Here is a 9,334-nt window from a genome sequence, read left to right on the forward strand (position 1 = left end):
TGCCCTATAGGGTTCTAGCGCTTAATGGCTTGACCAGATGGACGGCTTGAATAATCCGCCAAATTCTTCTCCTGTTCAAGATGGTGACTAATCCGTGCGATAAACATGCTAAAAGTGATGAGATTTTGTAGAAAACAAACAATTTGGGAAGATTTACTCTGAAGTGCAGAGTGCATGTCCTATGCTGTTAAGTTACTTACGCATTCTTATATTTTTTTTTAAGTTAGCCCCCAAACATTCTTCTGTTTGCTGAATGCGTATTATTTGACTTTTTTCTTTTTTTTCTCCCTTACAATAGTAAGCATTTTTTTTTTTTAACGTGGCATGTCTTCTAACGTTTGCTCTATGCAACTTCCAGGATTAAAATGTCAGACGTAAATGCATGGTCTTCGCTTTGGTAGATTCCAATTGCTTTCCTCCAAACTTCAGGAGAAGGTGATAGGTTGACCTGTTCGTCCCATTGTGTCCCTTGCATACAATGAAGAGACAGTCTTGCCACATACCTCACCCCGTTCTTCCACTGAGCTAAACTCTTGGGACTCTCTGCTTATCAAGGGCAGCCTCCTAATCATAACCCATGGAATTGGCCCGTGACTTGTCCTTTGTTTCTGATGGCCAGTTAATCTGAAAGGCCTGAGGTTGGAATGAGTTTCCTTTGAGCAAGCTGTTTTTCCTTGTTGTGACAACTTGAAGTGGAAGTCCTGAGCGCACAGCCAGTCGTCAGAGATCGAGGATCCTCTTAAGGTTAGAGCCAGTCAGTTCTTTCAAAAAAAGGCCAGTGTAGACCAGGTAGCTTGTCTTGAGAACTAAATTCTTAAAAACTACACGGAAAGATTCTCAATAAAACGGATAGGTTAAACTTCAGAACAGAGCTATCTTAATAGGGAAATGTTTTTTCTCTCTCTAGGTTAACCAAAATATTTCTAAATTGTCCCTTGTTTTACAAACGATTAGCTGCGCATGGTTAGATGCACACAATGATATTTTTGTGTGATGCAAAATAAAATAAAACCACAGTCTTGAGTGCCATCATCTGAAGGGCAAGTAAAACATTGACTAACAGAAGTATCTACGTATGTGAAGAGGTCTAGGCTAAAAAAAAAATTGAAGGGCGTTTTTGACGTCTGCTTCCGTGTAAGTTTTGGAATAAGGCATAAATCCCAAATTCAAAGTTACTACAGTGCCCATTGAAATCAATCAGGGTTACACTTTGAATAAGCTTAATTGGTAATGTACACCTAGTGCAGGGGGAGGCAACCTTGGCTCTTTTATTACTTGTGGACTTCAACTCCCAGAATTCCTGAGCCAGCCATGCTGAGGGGAAAGGGAGAGGTTTCCAAGCTGAGCCATGCTGGCTCAGGAATTCTGGGAGTTGAAGTCCACGAGTCATAAAAGAGCCAGGGTTGCCTACCCCTGATCTAGTGTATATCGGACTTCCAACATGCATTTGTACCACATTCAAATAGATGCGCTCTGATATTAAGTGGATAAAATAGCTGTCAATTTCTGCTGAGGGACAATATCTGAAGGCTTCCTTTGACAAATGAAATAGCCAGAATAAATGATGAAATTTTTTTGGGATTTTATCAACGGGGGCAGGAGGGAATCACTAAAAACTTCCATCAAAAATCGCACCAGTAGCATTTTTAAACTGCTCCACATCGGTTACACCTGGTTTTAGGGACTTGAGCGTACTCCCTGGAAGTTGCATGAATTAATTTTTCTTTTGTTCATCTCATCCTCATCACCACACTCTCTGATAAATTGTAAATACAACCAGCCTCCGCTCCTTCAGTTCGGATAGGTCCTACACCTTGAACAGAAGCTCTTTCACCCGGGACAGTGTAATGATTGAAGAACTTCTGGTGCCACCAAAGGACACGGTGAGTTTCTTGTGACTCTGGCTGGGGAGGAGGGATTTAAATACACCCTTTTTGCAGTCCTTAGCTTGATTGATCTGGAGCTGCCATTCTTTCCAGTTAGCACATCCTGGGCATGCTTCCTAGGAATTTTAATTGAGCCGATTGGGGGAGGAGAAGATGGAGAAGGTGTTTGTTTTTTTATTTATTTACTAGCTGTCCCCGGCCACGCGTTGCTGTGGCTCATTCTGGTAAAAGCATGTGTTGCTTTTACGTCCAACAGATGGCGCTGTTTTTTAAAAAAAAGCATGTTTTACCTGTCACAGGTGTGACATCTATATATATTATATAGATGTCACACCTGTGACAGGTAAAAACACGAGCGTATTCAAATGCAACGTGTCAAAATTTCAAAGCAATCGGTGAAGAACTTTCGGAGATTTAAGATTTTGAACAAACGAACATTTACATTTTTATTTATATAAGATATACTGTAGATATAGATTTTATTGCAGTAATGTATGTGCTGCTTTAATCTAAGCAATTCAGGCCAAGGCTTGAAGTTTTCAGTATAAATTGTGACCTACCAAACTGAGAACAGCCTACAAGCTAGGAATCTCAGCCAGTCAAGTACTTAGTAATGCCATTTCCGTGACTGTCCACAATTTCTTCATAAGTTCTCAGTTTCTCAGCCTTCCTCATTTTTTTACTTATATATTTACTATGTTTGTATACTGCCACCCTCCATGGTGATGGAGAGTTAAAATAGAAAAAAACAACAACAAGTGATGCCTCAGAGATGAAATCTGAATTCTAGGCCAGGGGTAGGCCACCTCCGCTCTTTTATGACTCGTGGACTTCAACTCTCAGAATTCCTGAGCCAGCCACGCTGAGGGGACAGGGAGAGGTTTCCAAGCTGAGCCATGCCGGCTCAGGAATTCTGGGAGTTGAAGTCCACGAGTCATAAAAGAGCCAAGGTGGCCTACCCCTGTTCTAGGCCAGTGGTTCTCAACCTGTGGGTCGGGACCACATTTGGGGTCGATCGACCATTTCATGGGGGTCGCCAAGCAAGGCTGTCCGCCATTTTTTTTTGTCCGCCATTTTTTCCCCCTTTTCCGGCGGGTGCCTTACCTCCCTTGGGCTGGGCCAGCTGGTGGTCGGCCTGCTCTGTCTCTGCCGCTTGCCAGCCACGCCTCGGCCAGCGCAGGGGGCGGAACCACGCATGTGCGGCGCTCCCGGGCAGGGAAAGTCCTCGACTTACGACCGGTTGGGTAGTCCTCGACTTAACGACCAGTTTAGTCCTCGACTTACGACCGGTTTAGTCTTTGACTTACGACCGGTTGGGGTCGTGGCATTAAAAAGGTTGAGAACCACTGCTCCATGGTGATGGAGAGTTAAAATAGAAAAAAAACAACAAGCGATGCCTCAAAGATGAAATCTGAATTCTAGGCCAGGGTTAGGCCACCTCCGCTCTTTCATGACTCGTGGACTTCAACTCCCAGAATTCCTGAGCCAGCCATGCTGAGGGGACAGGGAGAGGTTTCCAAGCTGAGCCATGTCAGCTCAGGAATTCTGGGAGTTGAAGTCCACGAGTCATAAAAGAGCCAAGGTTGACTACCCCTGTTCTAGGCTAATGCATCAGTCAGCTGTTGGTGCAATTAATCCATTAAAAGCAATCCACGTTGCTGAACCTCAACTCCCAACAACCTCAGAGGGCAGGGCCACTGGCAATCAAAGTTCAGAAAGAGCCCAATGTAGTCCATCCTTAGAATTCAGATTCTTAGATTACTATTTTTCCTATCAGTTTTGACATTATTATTGTTTAAGGGCAAGAAAATAAACTGTTAATGGATGCAAGGTGACTAAACCCGGGGTTAATTCAGCAAAATACCTGTACATTTTATGTAGTATTGCCTTTAAGTTGCAAAGACAAGACTCCTGTTTAGGCCCTGAAATGACATCTCCCAATGAAATGCTCCTTCAATTTGAGACATTGTAGAATTTGAATGCCTTTTCTCTGTAGTTCCGGGAGGAAGACATTTGAATAAATTATAGCTGCAGTTGGTAGCCATCATGGAAGGCTTCAACTAAATAACAGGATGCTGGCCTTTTATGTGCTAAATTAAACACACATTTCTACTGCATTACCCTCTGATAAAATAGGGGCTGTGACATCAGGACATAGGCAGCCTCTGATTGCTGTAGCACAGCTACGCAGAATGTGGTGTGTCCACAGGAGGGGAAGTTCAAAACAGTGAAAATAGTGGCCCCAACCATGCAGTTGAAGCCTCACCCATTGTGACGTGTATTGAGACCCAGTGGTGTAGTTCTGGCTATCATCTCGATTCAGGAATTGTCTAGCACAGTGATGGCAAACCTTTTAGAGACCGAGTGCCCAAACTGCAACCCAAAACCCACTTATTTATCGCCGGGTGCCAGGTGGGCGTGGCCCACTGGGTGGGCGTGGCTGTGGTCATGGCAGATTGGGTGGGTGTGGCCAAGGAGGGCATGATCACCTCGATGTTGCTCATGGGGAGGAACGCCTGTGGGGGACAGGCAGGGTTGAGGGAGATCCAGGGGGTCTCTGGCAGGTGGGGCGGTGGGCAGGAGGCTCATCCTGCAGGGTGAGGCGAGGCGAGGCGAGGGTGAGGGTGCCATTGTCACAGGGCAAGGTGAGACAGGGGCCGGGGCGGCTGCTGCCTGACACCATCGGCCCCTGCACACCGAGGCCAGCGAGTGCATGGGTGCTGGGATGCATCCGGCCATGTGGGACCTCGGCGAGTTAGCAGGCGGCTGGTTGAAGTGGGACAGTTGCCATTTCTGGGGCATGGCTCACGTGCCCACAGAGAGGGCTCTTGAGTGCCACCTCTGGCACGCGTGCCATAGGTTCGCCACCACTGGTCTAGCAGGGCAGTGATCCTGAGTTCCACCAGACTAAGAGCTGAGCTAGCTCTGAGGTTGCAACAAGTTGCAAGAGCACTGGCCACCATTACAGTAAGCTCTGCCCCTTCCTGGCCTTCTCTGGTCTGACATAGGCCTTTCACCTTCATTCTTCCTCCTCCGTTGGCCCAGACAATGTCTAGCCAGGTTGACTTTGTTGTTTTTATTTAACTGATGGAGTTGCCTCTTCTTCCCACTTTTGACATAACATCAAATCTGGACCTACTAGTACTCTGAAAAGTGTCCATAGCCAACCTGAACTTGTAAGTTCTCTGGCTGGTAGACACACCCACACACACAAACACACCTGGAATGCAGAAAAAGAAGCCTTCTGAGAAATAGCACAATATCTGCATTAAAAACTAAGAATCGTCCTCTTCTTGCTTGTCAAGAAAGATGGGCGTCACGCTAGGCAATGCTATGTGTTGAGTATCTGCCCCTTGCCTTTTAAAATTGACAAGTTGTTAATAGGTGAGACATCCATTTCCTTATAGGACAATATTGCAATGGAGCAATTGCTGATGGGCTTCACTCCGTTGGCTCACGGAGGTGGTTTGGTGCCTGAACAAGAGTCTTGAATCAAATCTCTCGTGTTCCTTGCGATGGACATCTTCCAATTGCAATGGACAAGGGCAATGGTTGGGCATTGTGTGGGGAGATGCAGGTCCAATTCAACCCAGAGATCTGGGGGACAATGACTACGTAATCGCCATAGTCTTACAACAAGGATAAGTGGGGAAGGGAGATTTCTTTGGAGGAAAGGTGGCAGACAAAACTAGTAAGAGAGAAGAGCAGAGTCAGCCCACTTACCAGCTATCACCATGTAAGTAAAGCTGGCCAAGGATCCCATCAAATTTAAAACCATCACAATAACCACGGCCCTTTCTTCCGGAGAACCTTTTAAGGACTTGATTGTCATAAAGCACAGAATGTTTCTTACTTCTTGGATGACTTAATGGTTTCTTGTTGGCCATCTCTTTGCAGCCCCTGACGTTTCCTAGAGAAGTGGACTCTGATTCCCTCCGGCACTACAGCTGGGCTGCGGAGACCCTGGACAATGTTAACCTTGTGTCTAGCCCCATTCACTCGGGGTAAGTACTTCGGATGCTATCCTTCCTTCACCCAGGGTGAAACCAGGCAGTGGCTTGGAAGACAGGGAATAACCTATTCACAATGACCTTATTTGACGTACACTTCCTTCATGCCAACTGTGGACTTTGTTATTTATTGCTATTGAGTGTCTGCACCACCGTTACGCTGCTGCCGACATGTAGAGTAGCTTAAAAGTAATCACGAGATATAGAACAGGAAACCTAGCAATAAAGTTGATGCTCCTGATAGCAAAACAATGAAACCAATATCTGTAAAATATTAATTTGACTTGAGTTTGGGCACCACTTCAACAGCCCAGAGCAAAGAGAGAGCCATATCAAGATAAATAATTAGATGGCTTTAAAATTAAACATTTAAAGCCACGCGTAGTCCTGTTCCATAATAGGGAACCTCAGGAGATCCTGATTCACACCAGTGCCACATCGCTATCTTGCGCTGAGATTAACTGTTGGGATTAGAAGGCAAAACATTTCTCCTCCTGCGGTAGTTCACAATGCTGTAGTAAACATGTTTCAACCCATGACTCAGCTGGGTGTAGTTGCAAGTTTCTTTGCCTTGGATGTATGGAAGAATCTTTTCATTTCTGAGAGAGAGGGGGGGGGGGGAGAGAGAGAGAGAGAGAGAGAGAGAGAGGGTAGATAGATAAGAGTAGATAGATAGATACATAGAGTAGATAGGTAGGGTAGATAGACAGACAGACATAGAGTAGATAGGGTAAAGAGAGAGAGAGAGAGAGAGAGAGAGAGAGAGAGAGAGAGATTAGGTAGGTAGATAGATAGGGTAGATAGGGTAGATATAGATAGGATAGAGAGAGATTAGGTAGGTAGATAGGGTAGATAGACAGAGTAGATAGGATAGAGAGAGAGAGAGATTAGGTAGGTAGATAGATAGGGTAGATAGACAGAGTAGATAGATAGAGAGAGAGAGATTAGGTAGGTAGATAGATAGGGTACATAGACAGAGTAGATAGGATAGATAGATAGATAGATAGATACATACATACATACATACATACATACATACATACATACATACATACATTAGATACATAGAGTAGATAGAGTAGATAGTTAGGGTAGATAGACAGACAGAGATAGAGTAGATAGGATAGATAGATACATACATACATAGATACATAGAGTAGATAGGTAGGGTAGATAGACAGACATAGATAGAGTAGATAGGGTAGATAGAGTATAGATAGATAGATAGATAGATAGATAGATAGATAGATAGATAGATAGATAGATAGATAGATAGATAGATAGATAGATACATACATACATAGATACATAGATACATAGATACATAGATACATAGATAGATAGATAGATACATAGATACATAGATAGATACATAGATAGATAGATACATAGATACATAGATACATACATAGATACATAGATACATAGATACATAGATACATAGATACATAGAGTAGATAGGTAGGGTAGATAGACATAGATAGATAGATAGATAGATAGATAGATAGATAGATAGATAGATAGATAGATAGATAGATAGATACATACATAGATAGATACATAGATAGATACATAGATACATAGATACATAGATAGATACATAGATACATAGATACATAGATACATAGATAGATACATAGATACATAGATACATAGATACATAGATACATAGAGTAGATAGGTAGGGTAGATAGACATAGATAGATAGATACCTTTCTTCTTCTTCTCCTGAATAACTCTGAGCTCAAAAGTTCTCAGTCCACTGTTTTGATTTAAGACTACATTATGGAGCACAGATATTTTGTAAGATTTACATCTAATCTTTCCATTTTCACGCCTGCACCAGTTGCATTAATTGTTGCACAGAAATTAGCTTTGATAATTAATTAGGCTAGGTGCATGTCAAGAGAAATGGGTATGCGTCAACAAAAACAGCTTAAGTTCCATGAATTTCAGTCCCATTTAAGGAAGATGAAGGTGATTTGAATCCCCAGTAAGTTGAAAAATACATTATGCCTGCCAAATAAAGGAAATATATTTTTTTCAAATGCCGGTAATAATCCTCTCAAAGTTTCTGAAGACTATTTTTAAATGTTTAGACATGTTTGCTATAATTACAAGGTAGCTTCCATTTCCTCTTCTTCCCTTCAAAAGCATATCTATAATTAGAGCCGTGAGCAAAATAACCTTCCTACCACCAAATCAAAATATGAGTGAAGCTTTTAAAAAAAAATACACATTATAGCTTTATCCTTCATGAACTTTCCTAATCTTTGTTAGCTTCGTTCACTGACTTATCCCAAACGGTCAGCTTTATTTAAATTCATTGCAGGAGTACAGAAGTCTAGGATAAGCTACCTGGTTCCCCCAAATGTCAACATTGTTTGTGACACTATTAATATGATGATGGTCATCTTCTTAGCTGATGCATCCAGCAAGCATGAAGTAGAGACTGGGCAGCTGCATTTGAAAAAGGGCAGCTCTTTTCATATTACTCAGAGTGAGAATATTTTGCTTCCTTCCCCTTAAAAGTTAACTAGGAAACTTTCCTGCAGCACAGAAAGGGCATTTTTACCTCTGCAAGGCTGCTAAATCTCCAGATGAAATAGATTAAATAGTTGTGACTTGTGCAAGATGGCCAAGACATGGACACAAGCAAGTACAATTCCTTAAACATTAAACTTAAATATTAATGGGAAATTAAAACTGGGAAAATGTCCTAGGTTATTGATAGTCTAAAAGATGGAATGTTAAAACAATTAAGACATACATACATCAAGTAAAAGTTATTGATAAATGGAAGAAAGTTATTTTGTATCTGATCGATAGACTAGGAAGTATACTAATAAGAGACGGTACATAATTAAGGGGAAAAGAGAGGAAATATTGGCTGAATAGTTGGAGACTTGTATTAATAATATCTGCATGTGATTGAATCATTGTAACTCGGCCGCCATGTTGTTTTTCAAAGATGTAATTGTAACATTGGAAAATAAATAAGAAGTTTGATGAAAATAATTCCTTCCCAATAACTCCCACTGAAAGGATTAACCAGCCAGTTTGTAGAATGTTGCCCCAATACCAGCTGTTAAAACCCGTATATCAGACGCCAAAGACCAGCTGGGAAAATACTTCTTGGCCACATCAGTTTAGTTTATTGTATTTATATCCCGCCCTTCTCCTGGTGGACTCAGGGCGGCTTACAGCCAGTTAAAAACAGAGCAATTGATACAAATATACAAAAATTAAAATAAATTAAAAGATATATTTAAATAGGCCTTTTCTTATTTTAAAAGTTGATTAAAATCCAATTTAAAATATCCCTAGGCCAGTCCTGCCAGCTGAAACAGCCATGTCTTGAGGGCGCGGCGGAAGGAGGGGAGATCCGGAATCACCCGGAACTCTGAAGAGTTCTGATAAAAAGGGCCTTGGGGGGGG

At 42.2% G+C, this 9,334-nt stretch overlaps 1 protein-coding gene across 1 annotated transcript in view; it reads left to right on the forward strand.

The window, feature by feature from the left end:
- Positions 1 to 9,334, forward strand: part of ANK3 (ankyrin 3) — a gene marked incomplete at its 5' end in the record, with an annotated part of 147,572 nt that overhangs the window by 70,925 nt on the left and 67,313 nt on the right. Inside the window, 2 exon segments of the mRNA XM_029284794.1 lie at positions 1,781 to 1,883; positions 5,784 to 5,890. Of these exon segments, the coding sequence (XP_029140627.1) occupies positions 1,781 to 1,883; positions 5,784 to 5,890 (210 nt within the window).

This window comes from Protobothrops mucrosquamatus, unplaced genomic scaffold (assembly GCF_001527695.2).
Source record: "Protobothrops mucrosquamatus isolate PMUCROS unplaced genomic scaffold, P.Mucros_1.0 scaffold953, whole genome shotgun sequence".
NCBI classification, from domain to species: Eukaryota; Metazoa; Chordata; class Lepidosauria; order Squamata; family Viperidae; genus Protobothrops; species Protobothrops mucrosquamatus.